At 38.4% G+C, this 26,405-nt stretch overlaps 1 protein-coding gene across 2 annotated transcripts in view; it reads left to right on the top strand.

Annotated features, from left to right (window-relative positions):
• Kiaa1328 (KIAA1328 ortholog) overlaps positions 1-26,405 on the top strand; it is a 257,014-nt gene that overhangs the window by 157,190 nt on the left and 73,419 nt on the right. Inside the window, exons 7-8 of one of the 2 annotated variants that reach the window (XM_052156055.1) lie at positions 8,374-9,050; positions 15,296-15,394. In XM_052156055.1, coding sequence (XP_052012015.1) covers positions 8,374-9,050; positions 15,296-15,394 — 776 coding nt within the window. The remainder of the gene's footprint in view (positions 1-8,373; positions 9,051-15,295; positions 15,395-26,405) is intronic. The other variant, XM_052156056.1, reaches the window with a different exon arrangement.

Raw genomic sequence — 26,405 nt, 5'->3', positions numbered from 1 at the left:
ACCTGGAAGAGGCCATGGATGACGCCAGGAGCATGCTGTGAATTTCTTATAAATTATTCATAAATTAGATGATTCATTTGCCTGAGTGTCTTGCTGAATGCAAAACTTTATAAGTTTTAACTGCTGATATAACACCTGTAAGTGTTTACTTCATAATGCTGGAAGGTAATCTACCCTGATGATCTTCTAGCAAAGTCTGCCAGTGTAGGAGAGTTAATTGCACTGAGGAGAATGAACATTTATTTAGGATGAGATGTTGGCAAAGCACTCAGTGCAGCTGTTGCATTAGGCATTTTTCTGTCAGTTTGACAACTGGTCCATGTATAGTGTTAAAACGCAACATGCCATTCTGTGCTTTAGTCCACATTAACTCCAAATTATTATGAGAGATACAGCGACTTGTACTCCCGCACACACAAATGTACTACTGACAGTTTTTAAAAGGAGAGAAAATTTTGAAGTTCAGACTTGATATTCATCTTTTCATAAGCTGATAAGGAGGAAAATTAAAATGCTAACCACTTGCCAGTATAGGAAAATTATTTACCATAAAAAGCATACCAATAAGACCTGTTAGTAATATTGACTATCCCTGTGAATAAGAACTCATGAGTGCATTGGAAATAATCAGTTCCTAAGTAACCAAAGTTAAGTACACAACACAGGATGATGTCCCAAAGTGCACAGGGAAAACCTTACAAGGTCCCATTTGAAGAGCTGTCATGTAATTAGGGACTGCTAAGAGCAGGAAATTCAGTCTTCTCCATGACCTTATAGTTATACAATACTAAGTGAGCAGTCCTAAGCACTTACACATACGAGCAACACTAAATAGACACAGCAGACTATAGTGTGTGTGTGTACAATATCAATTAAAGAAGAGGTGTGAATTGAAGAGGGTGGAATGGAAATGAAGTGAATACAGTAATCTTTTATAAATTCTCAAAATAGGAAATATTACTGATATTTAGTTTATGCTCTACTTGTACTTTTGTAACAGAAATTATCCAACTCTATTATCATAGTAATAGCTGTATAGGAATAATTCCACAAAGTAGTAATGAAGGGTTTTTAAAACATGTAATAACATGGGACTACCCTGTTTATTCATGTACTTGCACACACACACACACACACATATATAATATTGTATCATACACTTTTATTTTATATATGTGTACACACACATGCATGTATGTGTATATAATTATATTAAAAGGTATCTTAAAATTTCAGGAAATTTTCCAACTTCAATTCTTAAATCTTATTTGTAGAAAATTCCTCATGGCCTACGTCTTTTTTACCTTTTCTCTTTATTACTGTATGTGTAGGTGTGTAGGATTCATGTTTGATATGGGTTTGGGTATGCCATGGCTCGTGTGGAGGTCAAGAGAGAACTTTGTAGAGCAGATTTTCTCCTTCTAATTAGAATAGGCTGAGGATTGAACTCATATTTCTGCAGCAAGTCTTTTGCTCACTGAGCCATCTTGCCAGCCCTGTTAACTTGATTGTAAATCCTTTTTCTTTCTATGGTATTTTTTCCATCTAGTCTTTTTAGCCTGTATCTACCCAGGTTAAAGAACATAATTTTCAAGCTCTGTTGTAAACCAGAAGTGTCAGTATTTTTTTTCTGTGCTGTAGATCCCATGGTATGTAATGCAAAGAATTTTACAGGAAGAAGTCACTCCTCATGGCCAGTGATGGTGACTTGGCATTCATTGTATAGAAAAAAATCTTAAGTGCCCCATGGTAAACTCAAATATTTTTATAAGTGGTAATCACCCCTAATTTTTTAATTGGATATTTATTTGTTTACATTTCAAATGTTATTCCCTTTCCTGGTTACTCCTCTGCAACCCCCCTATCTCATTCCCCCTTACCCTGCTTCTGTGAGGGTGCCCCACTCACCCACTCACTCCTGCCTCACCTCCTTAGCATTCCCCTACACTGGGTTATCGAGCCTCCATAGGACGAAGGGGCTCACCTTCTCATTGATGCCAGATAAGGCCCCTTCAACTCCTTCAGTCCTTTCCCTAACTCCTCCATTAGGGTCCCTGTGCTCCCCCCCCCCCCCGCCCTCCCCTCTGCCAGAACTCTTGCACCCAGCAGGGCCTCCATGCCCCAGGACCACACCAGAAGATGCTCCAACATGTGGTAAGGACACATGCTCCACTATGTTCACAGCAGCCTTATTTATAATAGCCAGAAGCTGGAAAGAACCCAGATGTCCCTCAACAGAGGAATGGATACAGAAAATGTGGTACATCTACACAATGGAGTACTACTCAGCTATTAAAAACAATGACTTCATGAAATTCTTAGGCAAATGGATGGATCTAGAAAATATCCTGAGTGAGATAACTCAGTCACAAAAGAGCACCCATGGTGTGTACTCACTGATAAGTGGATATAAGGCAAAGAATGTGGGATACCCATGATACAACTCATAGACCACATGAAGCTCAAGAATCAGGAAGACCAAAGAGTGGATGCTTCAGTCCTACTAAGAAGGGGCAACAATATAATCAAGGGAAGTAGAGGGTGGGAGGGACTTGGGAAGAAGAGAGGAAGGGGAGAGGAAAAAGAGAGGCAGAATCAGGTATGGGAGATGATGGAGAAGAAGTACAGAGGGTCAGGAAATTGAACAGAGGTGAGTAGCAATGGGGGATGGAAAGCTGGGGGAGCAACCAGGAAGTCCCAGATGCCAGGAAAGCAAGAGATTCCCAGGAACCCGTGGAGATGACACTCCTAATTTTTAAATGCAGCTCATTTTTCTGTCATGTAGATTAGCTGGCATGCTTTTCTGCTAAATATCATCCTAACTTGTGGTTTAGTGTTTCATCCCATTTATTATCACATAGAAAACATGGAAAGCACCACAAGGCACTTGGTTTAGGTAGTTTGATTGGTTGAAATCTTTGTTTGTTTGTTTGTTTGTTTGTTTGTTTCTTCCTTTTGTTTATTGTTGGAACAGAAGCTTGCCTCATAGGTCAGACTGACTTGAATTCAAGCTTCTCTCTCCTCTGCCTCATTAGTGTGAGTGCTGGGAGTATAGTCTTGTCACTACATGCATAGGCAGTGTTTATATTGTTTACATCTTTTGTTTTTTCTGGCAGTACTAGAGTTTGATCCTAGGGCCTTCCACATGCAACATAAATGTTCCATGGTTAAGCTCCACCCTTAATACTATTAGAATTCCTTTCTTTCTTTTACATTTATTTATTTATTTATTTATTTATTTATTTATTTATTTATTTATTTGGTTTTTCGAGACAGGGTTTCTCTGTGTAGCCCTGGCTATCCTGGAACTCTATAGACCAGGCTGACCTCGAATTTAGAACTCAGCCTGCCTCCCAAGTGCTGGGATTAAAAGCATGTGCCACCACTGCCCAGCTAAAATTTCTTAATTGGAAGATATAATCACCAAATTTAGTTGACAACAGCAGACCAAATACAGCTAATTTTATGGTTTTATAAAGCTGCTAAGCTAAGAATATTTTAATATTATTATATGGTTATAGAGAGGACAAATGTGAAATTTCATTACGCTGTATGCTTAATTCATGCAGTTTATTACAAATTTTGCCTCTATTTTAAAATATCATTTTAAAATTTGTATTATTTATTGAAAGTTTCATATTAAACGCATATGCAGGCTAAAGAAATGCTTCACTTAGCCAGGCGATGGTGGCATACACCTGTAATCCTAGTACCCTGGGAGGCAGAAGCAGGTGGATTTCTGAATTTGAGGCCAGCCTGGTCTACAGAGTGAGTTGCAGGACAGCCAGGGCTATACAGAGAAACCCTGTCTCAAAAAAACCAAATCCAAAAAAAAAAAAAAACAAAAAAAAAAAAAACAAAACAAAAAAAACAAGAAAGAAAGAAAGGAAAGAAAGAAAGAAGAAAGAAAGAAAGAAAAGAAAAGAAAAGAAGGAAGGAAGGAAGGAAGGAAGGAAGGAAGAAATGAAGGAAGAAAGAAAAAGGAAAGAAAAGAAAAGAAAAGAAAAGAAATGCTTCACTTGGCAACTGTTCTGGCTACCAAGCTTGACAATCTCAGTTTGGTCTTCAGGACCCACATGGGTGAAAGAAAGAACCAGCCCCCACAATTGTCCTCTGACCTCTATGTGAGTGAGCATCATGGTAGCCATGTGCTTGGGCACACATGTATGCATGCACATACTGACATTAAATACAGTTTTAATGCATGTTTTTAAACACCCATATGTCTCAGAAACAATTGAGAATGTCTCGTTTAAGCCTTTGTTACGTGAATTTGTGTTAGTTAATATTACATATAAACAACTCTAGAAAGGAAAACATCTGCCTCATTCAGGCCTATTGTTATTTTCATAGGGCCCAGAGGCATTACCTATCATCTTTATCTCCACTAATCAAGCAGCTGAATTTTATATTTAGAATGTTTTGAGAAGTTTCTTTCTTGCTTTCTCTTGGTAAGACATGGTATGGTTGAGCCTAGTCTTAGACACCCCTCCCCCTTGTTTTGTCTTTTTGAGACAGTCTTCCTATGAAAGCCAGGTTGGTCTAGAGCCTGTGACAGAGCCGACACTGGCTTTGAGCTTGTGAGTCTGCTTTTCCCATCAAGTGCTAAGATTCTGATTTTCTTCCATTTCCAGCCCATAATTCAATCTGAATTTTTCCAGTAACATGATGCAGTCAAAGAATACTTATTGAGAATGTAGTATGTGTATAACCAAATGTCCCATTCACAGATATGTACATAGCCTTTTCTATAAGAAGTTGTTGAATATCCATCATTTTCTACTCTTGTAAATTGAGATATTTTATTTTGTTGGCAGGGATATCAACATTCATTCATTCTCTCTAGACAAACTATCTAAACTGTTTGTGAATTAGTTCACCTAAAAAGCTGTATATACTCAGCACATATGCACACACACACAACACACAGACACACATAGAGACTCACACATATCTAGCTATACGCTAAATCCTGTAATCTGTATCAATTTGTATGGCTATATTGACTTAATGAACAAAGGACTTTGCCTATGTGGTTAAGCTAGTTATTATGCAGTGAGGAAATGATCTGGGGTTACCTGGATAGGTGTGCCTATAATCCAAATGGTCTTTGTAAGAGAAGAAAGAAGTCAGACAACAGGACACTGTGATGTTGGAAGCAGAAGTGGTACACTTTGAAGATGGAGGGGAAACCACAAACCAAGGAATATATACGGTCACTAGGAGCTTGAAGAGGGGAAGGAGGGAGGGAAAAGGAAGGAAGGGAGGAAGGAAGGAAGGAAGGAAGGAAGGAAGGAAGGAAGGAAGGAAGGAAGGAAGGAAGGAAGGAAGGAAGAAAAAAGAAAGATTCTCCAGAATTTTGAAAAAGAGCAAGCCCTGTCAAAACTTGGACTTGAGCTCAGTAAGATAGATTTCTAATTTCTGACCACCACAGTCTTTGGGGAAGACATATGTGTTGTCATACACTGCAAAGTTTGTATTTGCTATAGTGGCAATATGAAATGAATGTAGAAATCATAATTTATTAGTTTACTATGAAAGGGATATTTCTCTTACAATCTTGAGGGGGAAAAATGCTTACCTCAGAGTACAAATATTTGTGTATGAAAAGTGGAAAATTACTTAAGTGGGTATTAGCAAACTATGTCGTTAACATATATGAACACCTTTATGCCTTTCTACAATGTCAGAATATATTGAGAATTAAAAGATTCACAAGCTGCACTTCACCAAGTACTTATCCTTCCCTTGGAGTCACAACTCCAGCAATATTCCATTTCATTCTGATAATATCTGGCCATTGAATAATATATCACACTTCAGTCAATTACATATAGGTGACAGAAAGTTAGAAATGAGTCTGCAGGAACTAATGGGTAATGCAAACAGAAGATGCAGAATTGGCCCAGTCAGAGCCATTTCAGATCATAGGTACTGTGCTAGAACATATCTCAAAGGCACTGGTGAGGAATCTGGACAACTTTGAAGCTGGTGGTGTTAGTGACAGGCTGACAGTCCTAAACAGGGGCCATGACAAATACACTAAGTGGCCCAAGACCAAATGCCAGGTTGATGTGCCATGGTGTGGCTGTCCTACATTCAGCTCTGGGGCTGCATCATTCATTGGTTTGATGTGTCCAGTAAGCATTAGAGTATTTTTAATAAGCATGAATAATTCACTCATCAGTCTATGGTTTCCGATGCTAGACAGATGGTGATTATTTATGAACAAGATGCCAGTTCATTCTGTCTTAAGTATTTGTACCCAGCATGGAGTAACTGCAGACAAAGCTGCTGCTCTAGACAAAATAGAATAACTCAGGACAAGGAGGGTCCAGGAAGCTGATGCTCTAGAAAACATGGAGGAACACTAGATTTTTTTTTTCTCATTTGGCTAATACTACTGTTCAGTGCTATTAGTGGCTTTCTGGGCTTTCTTGAATACAGATAGGAAATAGCAACAAAGTAAAAGAGTTAATGTAATGGCCTTTAAATGAAGGGCAGAAGAAGAAGGTGTGAGTGGGAGCTGTGAAGAATATTTCAAATGTCATTCTCGTTTCCATCTGCCTACTGTTCTCTTGGCACTTAGTGTTCATCATTCAGTGCAGTCTGTGTTAGGGAATGTGCTTTCTCCAGAGGTAGATGATTTGTGCATTTTAGTCTTCACAGGATTCTAGCATAATCATCAGCAGAGAGGCTTCACCCAGCAACTGATGGAAACAGATGGAGAGACCCACAGTCAAACATTAGGCAGAGCTTGGGGAAATCCTTCAGAAGAGGGAGGAAGGATTGTAGAAGTCAAAGGGTCAAGGACACCACAAGAAAACCTACAGATCAACTAACCTGGACCCCTAGGGGCCCACAGAGAGGAACACTAACCATGGAACCTACATGGGGCTGACCTAGGTCCTCTGCACATGTTACAGTTGCACAGCTTGGTCTTCAAGTGGGACACATAACAGTGGGAGCAGGGTTTGTCTCTGAGTGTTGCCTGCCTTTGGGATCCTTTCTTCCTACTGGGCTGCCTTATTTAGCCTCAGTAGGAGGAGATGCACCTAGTCCTACTACAACCTGATATCCATGCCAGAGCTAGTTGATATCCATGGGAGGACTGGGAACGACTGGGAGGGCAAACAGCTGTTGGGATGTAAAAAGTTAATCAATTAATGATATTTAATTAATTAAGCTTGATTAATTATTTAAAAGAATTTTCTGCATTAACTTTCTTTCTTAATGTTTGCTAATCCCAAGTATCCAATATCATAAACAAGCTGCCCATCTGTAGTACACTCAGCATTTTCATGAAACTAAAATACTTTAACTTGGGCAGCCTAGAATTTAGATATAACAGGTTTCTGAAAGGCAGTGAGAGGCAAACCTGCCTGCTTACAGTAAATCAAACATGTCAGAGCTGAGCTAATACAAACTCAGTCTTCTAAGGCCAAAGCCAACAGTTGGGTTCCATATCTAGACCAGCAATTCTCAAAGCATGATCCCACATGAGCATCACCAGCCCCTGAGCTCCTAGACATAAATGTAAATGAGCTGACCTTCCAGGCAGAGCTGGAAACTCCGGTTGAAGCCAGCCTTTCATGCATAACAAGCCCTTCAGGTAGATCTCATCCAACTCAAGTTTAAGAATAATTGATGTAGACAGTTTCCCTCTCCTCACAGAGCACATTCCCTGGTGCAATGCTAGAGAAGCCTACTCTTGACCTGGCGGCTCAGATGTATAACTGCTTCCTCTCTGCCTGAGTTCTGTTAGACTATCAGCATGGAAACTTAACTGAAGATCACTTGTTTGCAGCTGAAATGAAATACTTTATATTTAAATAACTGCATTCTTTTAGAATTATGTATTGGGAAACAGTTGGTTTGATTTGTGTTCTCTGAAGATATTTATAAAAACTAATCTATCAGCAGCTATGCAGAATTATGTGAACTGCTTTACATCAAATCTTGTTCTGTGTAATGACCAGTCAAAGAATATTTAAGAAGACTGCATGGATTTTTTTTGGTTCAGTATTCAAAGATGGACATTTTTAGATATTAATATTTTATATGTTTGCATCTTAAGGTTGGTTTTATATAACCTTCAGAATTTGCAACTTCTAAAATCAAGATTTTCATACTCAAAATGAAGGATATTTCTTAATCCTCCTATAGCTTTGCTGAAAGATAGGTTTTTTGAAAATGGATGTGGCTTTGTGAACATTGACCATGTGGATATTGTAATATTTAAGAAAAGGAAATAAAAGGGTTTTGTTTATATATATATACACACACATACATACATACATACAATATATACATATATTGATTTCTGAAAAATCTAGAATCAGAAGTTGTTTTTTTTTATGTGTTTTCTCTTAGGTAACCAAGAAGAAAAGCACTCACCAGTGCTCATTGATGGGCTTGGATGGTTCCTATCTGAGTGTAGCCAAACCTCAAACCTACTGTCAGGCCAAGGCAAGGCCTAAGTCAGCAAACCAGGACTCCGCTTCAGAATCACTTACAACATTAAGGAATAATTCTTTGAAACCAATAACACTTCATCATCCCAAAGAGGATTTAGAGAGGATGCCAACACAAGCCAGAACATGTACTCATGAATCTCCAGGGAGGAGACTAATAAATGCACTGCCAATAGAGAAAGCGCTCTCGGAAGAGGTGAAGATAAAGGAATATCCAAACCTTCCGCCTACTCCATCTACTCAGTACTCTGGTCATAAATGCTCTGAAAGTGAAGCTTATGTTCATGAGAACTATCACCCTACAAACATGGTCCTTCAATGTTGTAAGACACATCCGGAATCATGCAGTCACTGTAGGATGTCCTGGGCATCTCAAATGCATGATCGAGTGACACTGCAACCCAGAGAAGCTGACATTGAAAAACAAATCTCAGAAGACCGAAGGCAACAGCTGATGCTTCAGAAAATGGAACTGGAAATTGAAAAGGAACGCCTTCAGCATCTCCTGGCCCAACAAGAGACGAAGCTTCTCCTTAAACAGCAGCAGCTGCACCAGTCCCGACTAGATTACAATTGGTGAGTCCTACCTGTTCTTTCAGGACTGTCTGTAGGTTGATAAATAGAATTTCAAAAGCAGTCTTTGCAGACCACAGGTCATAGAGATTCTTCAGCATCTTGACTTGCTAGAGTACAGATCATTTATGATTACAAGTAGATTCCTGTCTTCTGTAGAAGATATGCATGCATGTATATGCACGGGTGCCTATGCTTATAAGTACACAGTGGAGGTCAGACAAGGTCGTCAAGTGTCTTTATCTGTCATTCTCCACCTTACTTCTATAAGAATCTTTACTAAATCAGAAGCTCGCCGTTTCATCTAGGCTGGCTGTCTACTGAGCTCCTGGATTTACCTGTCTATCCACCCTAAAAGCTAGGGTTACAAGGACATGTAATCATACCTATCTGGGGATTTGAACCCAAGTCCTCATGGTTGAGCAGTAAGTTCTTTACCCATAGAGCTATCTCCCAAGTTGCAGTGATAACTTTTGTTAGACTTCAAACCCCATATGCTTTTCTATCTGATGTCACTATGGAGAGTTAGGGATGAAGGTTAATCAATCGCTTAAGTGACTTTAGTTGTCATCATCCTACATTCCTATTTTTGTGCCATTACACAAAACAAATCATGAGAACCATTTAAATTTAAATTTACTTTTTACTAGTCCTAACATAGCTTGCCTTATAACTACTATTTAAAAAAAGTATATTTTTTTCCTATTAGAAAAATTACTTTTTCTCAAGTAATCATTTTAAGTTTTCATTGTATATATTTCATAGTATGTTCCATGTAAGTAAAACACATGCTGCGTGTTGATCATATTTGTTCTGTACCTTCCCTTTATTTTTTTTTTTATATTTTGGTGGTGGGGCTCAATCCCAGGACCTTACACATGTTAAGGTAGTATTCTGCCATTGAGATACCCTCACCTCTGATTGTTGGTCCCATAATAATGATCTCCTTAAGATGGGAAGTGTTGATGCACGCCTTTAATCCCACCACTTGGGAGGCAGAGGCAGGGGGATTTCTGAATTCAAGGCCAGCCTGGTTTTACAGAGTGAGTTTGAGTTCCAGGACAGCCAGGGCTACCCAGAGAAACCCTGTCTCGGGCAGGGGAAGGTCTCCTTAGAGCAGTGCTTCAAAGGCTGGGTTGCTGTTTTGATGTCATGTACTGTTCAGTGTGGTTTTACATTCAGATTCAAAAAGTTTATTGTCTTATTTAAGAAAACTACTTGTATGTCAGATATAAGTGTGTTTAAAATTCTAAAATGTTGTATTTCTATCCTTAAAAGACAATGAGTTGCACATTTCCTAAGGGAACTGCTTCTGTCTCCTTGCTGTTGCCTCCCTGACCACCATCGCTCCTCTTTATGTCCTTGTTAGAAACACTCACTCCATAGAGTTCTAGCTTAGAAAAGAGAGCTAAGAAATAGGACTTTTCTATATATTTTCAATTATACATATTCATAATTATTTTTAAACTTTATTTTGAAGTAATTATATTTTCATAAACAGTTTTAAAAATATTACAGAGACATTCCATCTGACGTTCCTCAATGTGTGGCTAATATAACTGAAGTCATGAATTAACATCAGAACAGTGTCAACAGTATGTGGGGTTACTGCTACCATGTTGTTGAGTGTCTTGTTCATGGATATCACCAACATAATATAAAAACAAAATGCTGTTTTGTCACTACAATGACTGTCACATTTAGGGAGCTTTTAAACATTTTTTATGTAACACTTTTTTGAGCCCTACCCATGTTCTTCTTTGAAACTCCGTGGACATAAATATAAAACCCTTTGTTATGGTCCCTGAGATCTGATCCTGGGAAATACTGCTGCTTTTATTTCAACTGTGATATCTCTCTTGTGCTTTTGTCAAGGATAAGAGTCTCTTTACTGGCCTCTTAGTCTATCATTAACAATAACCTAGTGAGGCTTGTTTTCTTTCCTATTTTTTCTGATACTTTTATTTATCTCAGGTGAGCAATTTTCAAAAGTACAATTTCTGCCTGATTTTTATTTATGTCTTCTGTTTCTTTTTAGAGATTTTTCTGTCTTTCACTTTCTTTCAGGGATATATAGACATTTTTGAGGCATTTTGTAATGTCTGCTCTAATATTCTCATTAGATGGTTTTCCATCTTATGGTTGACTTTTCTTTTTCCTAGGCAATTAGTTTATAGCCTAAGTCACTGAGCTTTGCTTAAATCTTCCTCTGTGGAGTACCTTCTCTAATTCTGCTGAGGCAGCGGTCTGCTTGCCCCATGAGAGTCCATAGAAAATGAAAGTCTGGCTTCCTCTCAGCCTTTGCTGGTGGGAGCAGGGCAAGTGAAGCCACCCAGTGTGTGGCTGACCAGAACAGAACAGTGAGAGTGAGATCACTGTCTAAAAGCTTCCTGCTTCTTCGACCAAATGTGAGAGGATTTGGCTCCCTCCATACTTATATGTCATCTGTGTTACCAGTTTTCCACAATTCTAAGTATGCAGACACAACACAGTCCTTGGAACACAATCTATTGATTAGATTGAAAAAAATCTCAAAAATAGTTTGAACTCCATCATGGGGTCTTTATTCTAATTTTCTTTTTAAGTTGACTCTGTTTTCACAATTACTGCCCTCAAATTTTGTGATTTAATAAATTTGGTTGCACAGATAAGTATTTCCCTAGGTAATTGCTCTACACGGCTTATAAAACCCTCAGTGTTTTACCATGGCATGTTTTCAAGCTTATTGGGCAGAACTTGTGAAGTAAATATATACAAACCTCGAAACAGTGCCCAAGTATAGCAGCACCTGTCTTAAGACGAAGTTGTGCTGGTTTCTGGTGCCTTGGGCATCTGCTAAAGGTCTGTTTGGTTCTATAAATTTTATCTCATAAGAGTTGTCTGAAAATCTGCACAGTAGTGTCATGAACCAAGAATATCTGTCATAAATGAATCCTCCTAATACAGTGCCTTTATTTTACTACACTTTATTTTATTCACATTTCTGAATTTTAAAAATTGATGCGTTTTTCTTCTATATTAGATGCTGTCCATCATCCTGCTTTCCAAAGCTTTCTGTAATTTGCAGTCATTTCTGTACGCATTTCCCCCCTATTTTTCTAAGAAATATTTTTCTGAAATTTTGTCTTATATCTCTTTCCATGTACCACTCATATTTCTTACTCTAGCCACACCTTTGATTTAAGTGTTTGCTTTCCTTTTCCAGTTATTTACACTTTATGCATTCATTGCATAGCTAAAATTACACTACTTACTTCTGGTTTTTTTCTTACAAGCTCTTTGAGTTATGAAAAATATACAAAAGAACACCATAGTATTTTTTGTGTAACATAGACTTATAACTCAGCTCAATTTTCATTGTTTTAGAAAACATTTATTTCTGCCCATAACTATGTGGAAGGAATACTCAGGTGAATAAAACCTGACCTATCTCAGTGTGTTATGCACAGCCTCACACACTAATTTACACAGAATATGAACTATTGTATATCTTCACTGAATTTGTAATTTTAGTGGTCAAGTAACTCACTTCAATTACAGTAATAAATTAATGCCACTTGAGTACACATTATTTATAGTGCTTGAAGATATTTGGAAAATAGATTGGAAAGACAGTCTATAATTGAATACCAAATGAGTAGCATAAAGTTAAAGTAGTACGTTTGAGATGACTTTCTTTACAGAGATGAATTTGGGAAGGCATTAACACTGACTTCAGTTCTGATTCATAGTTGACTTGCTGCCTTGGGTCACATTATCTGTGCTCTAGGAGGTCTTGCTCTGTGAATCCTTTCTAAGTTGACCCAAGAAAATGTATCCAAAGTGCTATTGATCGCAGTGTCAAGAATGCCATGAGTTCCTTTGGGAGTAAGAGTAAAGCAATGCAAGGCTATTTATAAATATCTGTCTTTGTCTCCGACATGTATAGTATATGTACTGTATAACTAGGTACAAGAAAATGTACCACTTTCACTACTTACAAACCTATCACCTTGGGCAAGGTTTTTACCTGGGCCTGCCCTACTTTCCTGTGTAAATACATATAATAAAGTAGTTACTTCCTGGAGTGTGTATGAGGACCTGTACAGCAGTACATGTGAGATGCGTGCCACAAGGGTGACTGCTGTTGTCAGCATCAGCATCCTTTCTGCTCTTGCTGTAGAGGCGATTCTGACTGCTGCTTTTCCTATTTTCCATACTCTCTTTTCATAATTGCCTGATACTACATTTTACACCTGTATTTACCTAACAACTTGTATATCACTACAAAATAATTGTAAGTAAATTCCATCTCTTTGTATGTTGCTATTGTAATTAATTACAATTAAAAGAATGTCTTTCGACAGTGAGGAATACTCTGTTCATGTTTTTACACTTCATAGTTCGACTTCATAGCTAAAGAATGTGCTTGTACATTTCTGAAAAGCTGAGGGAATGGATATTAAATATCACATGTCTGGTATCAGGGACTGAGCCATATACTCTACATGGAAGGTTTTTGTACTGATGCTTTCCCTTCTCAGTACCTATGACTATGGTCTTAACTAATCTTAGTAGATGCCAGGGTTTCTATTGCTGTGATAAAACACCTTGAGCAAAAGCAAGTTGGGGAAGAAAGGATTTATTTTATCTTACTACATGTTAGAGTCTATCACTGAGGAAGGTCAGGGAAAAATTTAAGCCAGGCAGGAACCTGGAAAGCAGAAATCAAAGCAGAAGATGAGGAGAAGCTCTGTTCTCTTTCTGCTTAGCCTTCTTTCTTATAACACCCAGCATCACTAATATAGAGTAGCACTTCCCATAGAGAGCTCAGCCCTTCCATATCAATCAGTAAGAAAGTGTCTGCAGGCCAATATGGTACTGTCTTTTTCTCAAGGGAGGTTCCCTTTTCCCAAATAACTCTAGTTTATGTCAAATTGACAAAAGAAATTAACCAGGACACCTAGTTTATGTATGTCTGTGGCATAAGAAAATATGTTTGTCATTGATCTGGCTTTTTGAAGTGTTAGTATAAGTTAGTTACCCCATAAGTTTGTTTTATAGGGTCAATAATACTTGAGAGTTACAAGTCTTCATTTAGACCATGGTGACATGAATGTCTTATGCTTGAAGGGTTTCCTCAAAGCCTGCATGTTGAAAGCTTGGTCACAAGTGCAATGTTCAGAGACGGGGTTCAAGGGAAATGATTGAATCATGAGGACACCGGCATAATCAAGTCATTGAGTCAGTGGAATGATGCAGTAACCCATCAGTGATTGATGTTTTCCATTTAAACTCTTGATAAGTCATCGTTTGTGGCATTATTATAACATGTAAAAGCATGTGGAGGAATAGCTCGCCCATGTGTGCTTTTGCTAAGTATTCCTATCTCTCTGTTCTTCCAAGCTTGCCTGAGGTAAGAGTCTGCTATCGTCTTTTGCCTTATCTCAGGCCCACAGAAATAGAGCCAACCTACCATAAGCTGAAACCTCAGAAGCCCTGCCTCCATCAATTTGTTTACTCAGGTGCTTTGTAACAGTAATGAAAATTGTGATGGTTAATGGTGACTGGTGATGTGACAGGATCCAGAACATAAGACAAGCCTCCAGGCATGCCTGGGGAGGGTTACCTTGCTCAGGTCCCTGATCATGGGCACCTGAGCTTGGGTCCTAGATGACATAAAACGGGGAATACTAGCTGAAGTCCAGCACTGTCTTCCTGCTTCCTGCCTGCATGCAGCGTGGCCAGCTGCCTCGGGCTCCCGACTGTGAGCCCTCCCCATGGGATGGACTAGACTGGCAGACTGTGGGGCTTGTTGTCTAATGCTTTATCCCAGCAGCAGGAAAGGTAGCTAAGAGAAGCGTAACTAACACAAGGAGCAGAAGAGTCAGCAATGGACAGATGAAAGTGTTCATCTTCTGGAGCTGACGTGGAAAGCACTCCTAAAACGTTTATGATTCTGAATGTTTAAGTTATGTTCTAACTAGCTCAGTCTTCACACATACTTCTGCAGAGGAAACCCAAAGTTCTATAAATTGATGTGCTTACTTAACATGTCATTAGGAAGTGTGTGTGATTTTGTGTGTGTGTGTGTGTGTGTGTGTGCCTGTGTGTACTCACAACCACCAGTCTATGCATTCATGTTTAAGAGCTGACTTATAATAGGAAAACAATGACTGGTATCTCTTTTGAGGAGCATGGCTTCCACGGAATACCATTCAGCCTATCAGGTGCCTCAGGATTAGAAATTCTTAAATTTATTTTTACAGGTTAAGAACTCAAGCTATGTTCAAATCTCGAGAGCTGGTTGCTGATAAAGAGTTTCCTAAACCAGATCTGGATATGAAAGGGAGTGACTCTGGACCAAGGTAACCCCGAGGGTGGGAGAAGACAAATGTGCTAAGGATGTATGTATCTGATAATAATTTATAGTGTTTTGTTTATCATTAATTTTTTAAATGTTAATAATGGTGATATTTTTGAAGCAAGGTCTTATCTGTCTCAGGCTGACCTTAAGCTGACTATATGATTAAGATTGGCCTTGTGCCCTGTTCCTCCCACCTCTTCCATGAGGATACACAGGACATGTGTGTAAACATGTCCATCTCTTATTACCGTTTTGATCACTTAAAACTGCATAAATACATTCTCATTGTACAATTAAAAAAATAAAAATCATTCACAATCCTATCTCTTGGAGACCATCTCTAAACCCTTTTTTTATTTTTCTTCATAAATATTATATATTCTATAGTAAATAATAAAGATTATTCTTATACATAATTTTATTTACTCACTATTTTCTGGTATCATTTAATACTTTGTAAAACTGTATAGTTTAATCAGCAAATGTTTATTGTATAGGTACTGTATGCCCCAATATTTCTTTATTAACCTGTTTTACATTTACTGCCATTTTAAAATTGGTACAATCTGATTACTAATCTTTATGTGTTTCATTTTCTATGAATAGTATTTGGACCTTGTCTTTTTGTGAATTATCATAAACATTAGTGATACTGTATATTAGCTAGCCTTTTAACACCTATTTTTTAGTGAGTAAACAGTATACTCCTATGATTGGCAAACTTTCTTCAATCTAAGGAAGTGTATTTTTATAGTATATCAGGTCTCTTTTTGTATGGTCTTTTCCTACAACTTGAGTTGAAATTCAGATTCTTACTTTCTTGGAATCATCTTTCATTTCCTTTTTCTCTTTTCTCCTATTTTTTTTTACTACTATTTCCCTTCCAGTTTCTAAGAAACTTTCTGAGTTTTATCTATCAGTGCTTCTGTTGAATTTTATTATTGCTATAATTTTTAATGCCAAAGAACCACTATTCTTCAAATGTGCCTTTAAAAAATATTCACCCATTCTTGGTTTATATGTGTCATATTTCTCATAACTCTGAAGATATTTATAGGAGGCTTTGAAGCTGCTGCTGCTCCTGGTACATTATTCTGTTTTCAACAAATTCAAGTTTGTTTTGTCCACAAATGTTTAGTAAGTCGATATTATTTCTAAGCAAATCTTAGAGCACAGCTATTAAAAGCTTTTGATGTGTGTCAATGAGGTTTGTGAACTCATGGGTTCCCTGTGGTTAGGCAGAAGCCATGGGGACTCCTACCAGCTCCTGCCCATAAGTCTTTTCTCTTGGTAGTCAGTTCTAAGCATAAATTGTATGGCTTGCTGGTGAAATTGGATGAGAGCTTGTTATGAGCTAGGCTGCTGTTAATCAGATCTTTATTACTATAACAAAACTCAAGCCATGAAAGGATTCTTTTTATTTCGGAGGTTTCAGTCTGCTGAAGTGTCCCCTTCATGAGTGTATCTGCAGTGGTTGTACTCTGTGCTCATCTCCTAAAGGTTCCACCGCCACCAGGAATTCCTCAGAACACTTGGGATCCAAAGCCGGCAGTGTGAGGGCCACTGGGGAGGAAGACAAGGCCCATTAGCACTACTGTGTAGCTTCCTCCCACTACCCCTTTAAACTGTATAGCTTTCTACCCCCAACAGGATTTTAGACACCCACGTGTAGAGCCATTCTTATGCATGCATGTATACATGTTCATGTGTGTGCATAATAACCTTGGGTATTTTTATGAATTCTTTGAGGTTATCGCGTAATGCATTTGATCATATTCACCCTCCTATCCTCCCCGCTGTCTCCTTCCAGACCCACCTCCCACTTCCCTTGACTCCTGGGTGAACACTGGCTGGCCAGTGAACCTCAGTGATGTACCTGTCCACCTCCCCAGTGTTGGAATTACAAGCATGTGGCACTCTGCCTGTTGGTGGATTGCCTTCTCTTTATTTTCTTGTTTGTTTATGCTTTTTGATTTTTTTTCACTGGTGCTAAGGATCAAAACGGGCAAACATTTTACCCACTGAGCTGTCTGTGGGTAAACTTTTCCACCTTCTGGAGGTGAACCTCCAGTCTTCAACGCTAGATGGGGACAGAGTGTCAAGGGCAGCTTGGCGGTTTAAAGCTAAGCCCACTTCCTGTCAGACTTGTTTCACTTTTGCTGGATTCCTGCCTACCTAAACCTTTCAGGAGTTCTCTGGCAGGGTTCACCCACTCATTGCAGGTTTTTTTCTAATTGAAATTAACTCATATATGTGGTTTTCAGACTTGTGAACTGTATGACATCATTACCCATTGTCACATTTGTATAGCTTGAAAGGCTGTATGTTCTCATTCAAACTGCTCTCTCAGAGAAGCTACTGAAAGGGACAGAGTTGTTTCCAGTCAGGCAAGGAAATTGGCTTTCTAATGTTGATTTGAATAATTAAGTATCACTTGGCAACTTAATAAATGGAAAGAGAATCTTATTGTAATTAGCAGTTTCCCAATATTCAAATAAGATGAGCATTTGTTTATATTCATTGGTACTTTGTATTTTCTCTTTATGTAGGGGCATTGATGTTTTTAGTTGCTATGTAATAACATTTTATTACTTTCTTTGGAGGATGGGTCTCACTGAGCAGCCTTGCTGACCTGAAAAAACTTAACTATATAGACAAGACTAGTCAGAAACTCACAGAAGTTAGTCTGCTTATGCCTCCCAAGTGATGAGATGAAGAGTATATGCCACTATTCCCCAGCCTTTTTTATTACTTTTAAATTTTGAATATATATAATTTCATATATATTATATATACATATATACATATATGTATATATATATATATGTATATATATATATATATATATATATATGTGTGTGTGTGTGTGTGTGTGTGTACTTTATTGTTTACCCTTGTCATAAAAAACTTAGAAATGCTAGCAAGTCAAAAGGGAAAATAAACGATACCTGGAATCTTATCATATAGGTGTAATCTTATATAATTTTTACATCTGATAAATCAGTATGCTTTATATATTAATATATTTTGTTTCATAATTCATCAAATATTCAAATAATAATCTTCAAGTATTTTAACCTTCATTAAAATTGTAAAATACCTTTTTATCTTACAAAGAGTAAGACTTTCTCTTATAAAAAATAAAATAAGGGGAGCTGGAGAGATGGCTTAGCAGTTAAGAGCACTGACTGCTCTTCCAGATGAACTGAGTTCAATTCCCAGCAACCACACGGTGGCTCACAACCATCTGTAATGGGGATCTGATGCCCTCTTCTGGCATGTCTGAAGATAGCGACTCACATACATGAAATAAATAAATATTTAAAAAATATATATTAAAATTTTAAAAATAAAATAAGACATATCAAAAAATACCAGTCTTTTTTGTTTTGTATCTCAATCCCTATCCTGAGTGTTTTGGTTGAATCAATTATTGGTACCTTGATATGTAGCTTTCTAAACCTTTTTTTATGCTTATAGCCACAAGCACATGTATACACTTCAGATCACTCTGAACAAATTAGATTCCCCCACCCACCTAGCACTTAATTATCATCACGCTTTTAGATATGCAGCTATAGTAAGCAGAATAATACTCTCCCGTAAGCTACTAGTGAGATGGCCTTGTTCACAAAGGTGCTTGCTGCCAAGTCTGATGCAGTGATGTCCACCCCCAGGGACTCTGAGCAGTGGAAGGAAAGAACTGACTCCGGAAAGTTGTCTTCTGACCTCCACACATGCACTGTGCATGCACACCCTCTCTAAATAAACATGCAGGTAGGCATGCATGCATGCATACATACATACATACATACATGCAACAATTCTTTTAATTTTTAAAGATAATTAAAAATAAAATTAAAAATATTTTTTTAAAGAATGATGCTTCCCCAAAGCTGTTGATGCCCATGAAATCTGTTGTTTCACCTGGCAAAGAGGTTTGCAGGTATGATTAAATGGTAAAACCTGACATGGGAAGTTTACTCTGGATTCTCTTAATGGGCCCAGTCTAGTTGTTGGAGTCTCTCAGTGTGGAAAACCTTTATGTGCTGGTTCAGATATAGTGTATAAAAAGAAGATGAGAGGGGGCTGGAGAGATGGCTCAGTGGTTAAGAGCACTGACTGCTCTTCCAGAGGTCCTGAGTTCAATTCCCAGCAACCATATGGTGGCTCACAACCATCTGCAATGGGATCCTATGCCCTCTTCAGGTGTGTCTGCAGACAGCTACAGTGTACTCACATACATAAAATAAATAAAATCTTGTTTTTAAAAAAAGATGAGAGATTATAAATACGGGAGTCACTTGACCTGATTGCTGGCTCCGAGCCAGGAAATACAAGTAGAAGAAGAGCAGGCCTTCTCTGGCGGCCGGGAAAGGAGGGGCGCCCACAGTGAGCTGAGCGAGGAAATGCCGGCTGAGACTGCGGCAAACCAGAGGGCGACCCTGGCACACCTCTGACTCATAAAAGTATAAAGGAATACATTGATTTTATTTCTCCAATTACTTTGTGGTAAATTCTTCAAGTATAAATAGACTACTGTCATAAATTCTAATTTATCATTTATTATAGTTCATAACAGTCCATGGTGTGTATAAATAGGCAGCTTACCTAGTAAATTTCAATCCGCAAACATTCATGTTATTCATGTCCTTTAGTACTGTACACAATAATATGGCAAGCATGATGGAATGTATGTTCTTTTACTGGAAATAGATTTCTTTATATTCAGATCACCATTTCCCTTCCTCCGACTCCTCCCAGTACCTACCTACCTACCCTTCCAACCTGGTCTATAGCCTTTCTGTCTCTTGTTAGAAAACAGGTCCCTAAGGAATAATAATGAATAAGATAAAAAACAAATCAGGATATGACCAAAACAAACAAACAAACAAACAAGAAAAGCAGCCAAAGTAAAAGCATAAAAAATAAATATAAATGCAGGAACACACATGCTTGCACACTCAGGAATCCTATAAAAACCTGAACTGTATGATATATATATATATATATATATATATATATATATATAACTTTATATTATATATTATGTTATATGTTATATATTATATATTCATATACATATAGCTGAAAGAAAAATCATGTAAAGTTGAAAGAAAAAGCAAAACATAACATAATAAAAAATGGTCTTACTTAATATTACAAGACCTCCATACTGCTGATTTCATTTTGTATTGGCCATCTACTGCCAGGCATGATATGTTTCCCAGTGAGACTCCCTAGGAGAAAAGCAGTATTTTGTATGCAAGTGGCTGTCAGTTAGGGATAGCTTCTGGATTAGAGCTGGGGCAAGTCACTTCTCCGTTCAGTTTCCGGGCCCTGATCTGGTGCAGACCCATGCAGCCTCTCATGTGTGCCAGCCCCGTTGTGCCCTGCAGGCCTTTTGATCCGTTGTTCTCGTCAATGCCCTCTGCTTCTTATACTCTCTCTGCCTTCCCTTCCACAGACTTCTCTGAACTCTGAGGGAGGGATTTGGTGCTGACATCCGATATAGGGCTGAGTGTTCCAAGGGAGGTCTATCATTCTTTGCAGCTCATCTGGCTGTGGGTTTTTGTTTCCATTCCCATCTGGGGCAGGAGGAAACTTCTCTGATGGTGAGTAACAAAGGAGGAGCAGACTGCCATTAGGAATCATTTTATTGCTCCGTCCCTTTACCAGAATGGTAGTGTTGAGATCTCCCATTGGTCCCTGGCTATCTAGCCTCAGGTTCTTGGCTAATACAGCAGTGTCAGTCAGGGGTGGGCACATCTCACAGAGTGGGTCTTAAATCAGATATTGGTTACTTACACAGACAAGAAGGGAAGAAGTCAAAGTATCTTCATTTGTAGGTGAAGTGATAGTATACATAAGTGACCTTATTAATTCCACCAGGAAACTATTACAGCAGATCTGGACTGGGAAATGAATCAGGGAAACAACACGAATACCTCAAATCAGCGTGACAGCATGTGCAGGGCCAGCCAATATCTGATTTGATTTAAGGCCCACTCCCTGAGATGTAACCCATCCCTGACAGTGCCAGGGTAGTCAAGAGCCTGAGACTAGACAGACCACGGGTTGGTGGGAAACCTAGATACTGCTATTCTGTTTAAAAATATATAGTGTGCTCATGGGTCAGTAGGATTAGTGTAATAAAATGGTCATCCTACCAAAGCAATCTAAGATAAAGTATTCTAGTACCTTTTATAATAGATAAATTCCCCCAAAATGAAGTTGGCAGGCCAGAAGTTATTTTTACAAGATAATTTATTATTGTAAATAATACTTAAAAATTTGAAATGTTTTGAATCTTAAGTGTACCTCCAGAGACTTGTGCTTTGAACCCTTTTTCCCATCACCATTTTGGCAGGCTTTAAGAAGTGGGCCCACATGTCAGCAATAGGTCACCAACAGGTTGTATCCAGCCTCTGGTTCCTGGAGTGCTCTGTGGGTCCTGTATGCTGTCATACATACTGACAATGTCAATATAAAACGGATTTTTAAAAAGGAAAAGACAAGCTCCTGCACACACTCTGGCATCCATGAACCTGAAACTGTGAGCAAAAATAAGCCTTTCTCCCATGAGTTGTTTGCCAGATATTACAGCCTCTGCTGTACCGACAACTGATACAACCATGTTAATTCTCTCCTGAAGGTTTGTAGCTACTCAAATTCCCGCGTGTGATTTCTGAAATTCGGCATCCCTGAGGTCAGGTGTGTATGTGGATGCTGTGATGGTTAGTGCTGCAGTCAAGGTCTGAGCAGGCTTTCCAGCACGCAGGGCGGACCTGCTCTTAGAGTTTAAACTGGGAAGATCACACCCTCCTTCCAGAAAACTGTCTCCTGGTATGCCTACAATGGTGAAAATACAGACTTAAAGTATTAACATAAGAGTTACAAGCAGCTTTGACAGTATGATAGTCACTGGAAAGACAAGAATTCTCACTTAGCAGCTCTTAAATTTTCAAATATAATATGAAACTTAAAAAGGAAAAGACAATAAATTCTCAATCTCTAATTGGATTCAGTTGGTTATCGGAATGGCTTTTGCCTCCACAGACAGCGGCATGCTGGGTCAGTGGAGATGGCTGTAGAGCTTGCGCAGCCTGTGTGGTAGGATCAGAGATAGAAGGCCTGCTGCTTCCAGAAGACGTAACCAGGAGCTGTTCTGGGAATGACCTTCTTTCTACCTCACAAGTGCTGACATTAATAAAAGAACTCCCTAGATAAAATTTAATTGTAAGCATTACTTTGTTTATTTGGAAATTTAAATTATCTGAATATTAAAAGTGCTCTGTGTATTTAAAATATCAAACTGACTCAAGTGAGGCATTAAGAATTTGGAAGTAAAATAAATGAGATAATGAGAAAGTTAAAAAACATATTTTTTTATAATTAACAGCTCATTTTGAGTTAATTATATACAATTACCAAAATCTAATTGCAATTTATTTTCTATTATCTGTGGGAAGAATTACAGACAAGGGAGTTTCCATCACTGCCTTCCTGCCTAAATGCTATAGAATGAAAATAAATAATATGCAAGGCCTTAATGACAATAAGATCAAATCATAGGGCACAGCTGAGCCCAGGCCTTGGAAGGCAATTACCACAGAAAGATGGAGCTGACTTAGTTACCAGCATCTCTGACTGTACACAGGCCTGCTTTTATTATTTAAGTCCTAGGATGTTTGTTTATTGTCTGAACGAAGAAGACTCTTATAAAGTAGCTGTTTTCAAATTAAGTAGTCTCCTAACTTTCTCACCATTCTTGTACCTGCATAGACTGCTAAGCACTTCTTCAACCAAACTTTATTATCTACTCTGTTCAACCAAACACTTTATTAAATACCTGGGAATGTAGCTCAGACCCTTGTCCTAGCATACTGAGATTCTGGGTTGGATCCAATCAGATAATAAATAAATGTCGTTTGCTGATTATAGCAGAAGCATAGGGAAGCTGTTACTTCATGGCTCTAAGGACGGTCAGGACTCAGTGATGGAGAGACACAAGTAATGATAAAATGTCCCATGTCTTTCTCCTCCCATTCTCTCCTGGACAGCTTTGTCTGTCTGTTTTGGTGGTGGATAAGTGAATGAGATGTTTTCAGTGCAGAAAGTGTAAAATTTAATGGGAAACATACAACTTCTGTTCTGAATACTGATTCCTACTACATACAAGTTTAGTACTTTATATGTGATATTTTATTTATTTGCAGGATTTTTAAATAAAATATACTTAAGAAAGTAGTTTCTTAAAGGTTAACTTCTAAAATTATTAGTTGTAATTAAGTTTTATAATAGTGTACACTTTTTCAAAAGAGGCAAATGCACAAGTATTTATAATTTATTCAGTGTAAGGGCTATGTAAGAAGCATAGAAAATAAAAGATATACATCTCTAAGTAGAATTTGAGCTAAATCCTAGGAGATAAAATAGGACATTGAAAATTCAAGAGTAGGGATCTCCTCTCCCTCTTCTGCCAGTGAGAGCTAGTGAGACTCTTAGGTTGAGGCAGAAATTGACATTTGTGTGTGAAGACAAGGGGCAGGGAGGTTTCTCTGTAACTTCAAGATTAAGGGAACATTAAACTGAAGAATAAACAAGTACATTAGGTTAGATTGTAAGAAGTTTTGGATATCAGCACCCAGTTTTGGAGCCTGGGTGATATGGAGGGACAGATGTCAAAGAGAACAGATCAGTGGGGAGATGATTAACTTGATTCTGAAGATCACTGGTATAAAAGTCAGGTGCTGGGTTTTGCTCTTTTTATTAGCTGCATCTTTAAAGATAATGCTGTGAGTGGGAGTGTCCCTGAACGTTCCCAAGACTCTCTTCCATAGTTAGCACTTGGGGTGTTATGCAGGGAGGGCTCTCAGGCTAAGCTCTCTAATAGATGACTAAGAAATGGATCTAAATCTCTTTAAAAACACCAAGGTTAGAGATTTCAAGTTGAAGCCATGGGTGTTAGGGTTAGACTTATACGTGCAGATGCTAATCTCTGGGGGCGGGGGCGGGGGCGGGGGGGGGGGGGGAGAAGGTTCAGGAAAAAAAGAGAGATGTAAACTCAACCTTAGGAAATAGTCACATGTCAGGAGCTGTGTGTGACAAAGGTTACAAGCTGACAGTAGAACCGATCTGCCTGTCCTCTCTTCTCCTTTCCTACTTCCCTACCTATTTTTTCTTTCTTCCTTCCTTCCTTTCTTTTCTTTTCTTTTTTTTTTTTGTTTAATGTGTTTTTTTGCCATTTGTAATGTCTTGTGAGAAATGTCTGCTTAGGTGTAATTTTTACTGTCGTGCTACTTGGATTTTTTTTTCTGTTGGTTTCTTCAGTTCTTTATAATTCTCTATATTAATACTTTTGAGATATATACTCTACAAATACTCTTTTTTCCACTTTATATAGTTTCCCTTTACCCTAATGTTGCTTCCCTTTGTTGCACAAATGGTTTTTAGTTTATCCTGCCTCTTTTTTTATTTCAGGTACACATGGGAAGTGTCAAAAAATAAATAGTGTCCATAACCTTGTTCTAATAGTTTATCCTGTGTTCCTACTAGCAATTTTCATTGTGGCAAGTCTTACATTTAGATTTCAGTCTATTGGAGACTGAGCTAGTAAGTTATGGGGATCTGGTTTTGTTGTTTTACACGTGATACCATTTATTGATAAAATTCCTTTTCTCCAATATGCTTTCTTACCTTTCTCAAAAATCAGTTCACTATAGATATGTGCACTTACTTGTGGGCCCAAACTTCTGTTTCTTTGGTGTCTGTGTCTGTTTTCATGGTGGAGTACAACCACATGTGTGATATATAAAAGCTGATCTCTGAATAGAGTCATGGTTGCCAGATGCTGGAGGGAGTGCTTCAGGGGCCTGCTTCTCATCTCTCAAGTTGTTTTCAATTGTAACAAGTTTTTTTTCTTCAGTGTTTTTCTAGAACCACATTACAATTTTCAAAAATTCTTTACCTTTTTAATAAATTGTACAATCATCAGTTAAACACTGAGTGCCCATTGTGCAGAAATCCCACTATGTAACATATCGGTGTGGAACTCCATGTGCACGCTCATAGCTCTGTTTTCTCTTGGAAACTGAGGAGGTATTGCAAGTATACAGCTGACTCATGAAAAATTAAAATGCCATGTGTGCACACAGCGGAGCACATGGCCTTAGAAAGGAGCGGGGCACTGCTGCACAGTGTAATGTGCATGGATCTAAAACATGGCTCCTGTGGGCCACTATGCAGAGTCCTGAAGGAACAAGCCTGTGGATGGCAGCTGTCAATCTCTGATGACCCACTCAGGAAGGGCAACTGTGGAAGAACTGCACATCAGTGTAAAGCTTCTTTGTGGTGTGCAGAAGGGATGTGACCTTAAGCGTGATGGTTATTGTACAGACATGAACCATCACTTCAAGCAACTGAACTCTCAAATTTTAAAATGTGTCATGTTTTGGTATTGTTCAAACTTCTAAGGGAATTAAATGTCACTGAGAACTGAAGAAGTGATGCAAAGCTTTGCTTTAGAAAACATAAGCCTTTCCCCTCCCCCACCCCCAATCCCTGTGAAGATTCTCCTGCACACTTGAACCTATTTGCACTGTTTAGGAATTGCTTTTTACCAAATTTTCCAAGATAGCTGTTTGCAGTCTCTCCATATACCATAAGCATACTATAAAGAGGAACAGATACTCTCCAATCCCGTTTGTGATAATATGTGATTACTAGTAATTTAATATTTAAAAATTATGCATAATTTTTAACTCAAGTATATAAGAATTAGTAAGGAGACGCCCAGCATAGTCTGGTGCCTGTACTTGTCATGCCTGGGCCTGTGTACCTTCTACAGAACCGCCTTCCTGTGCTTCAGTGGAAGCGCCTTTCTTCGCCCTTGTCCCAAACACTGGCTTTCAAAGGATGACTACTAGCCTGAAGGGAAAGGCCATGGAGGGCCCTTCCCAGCTATTGTGTCTACAGGATTTATTGTTACTTTTCAGATAGAAGACACTTAA

Source organism: Apodemus sylvaticus, chromosome 13 (genome assembly GCF_947179515.1).
Source record: "Apodemus sylvaticus chromosome 13, mApoSyl1.1, whole genome shotgun sequence".
Lineage (NCBI taxonomy): Eukaryota > Metazoa > Chordata > Mammalia > Rodentia > Muridae > Apodemus > Apodemus sylvaticus.
Note: the sequence above shows the minus strand (reverse complement) of the source record. Positions and strands in the feature narration are given on the sequence as shown.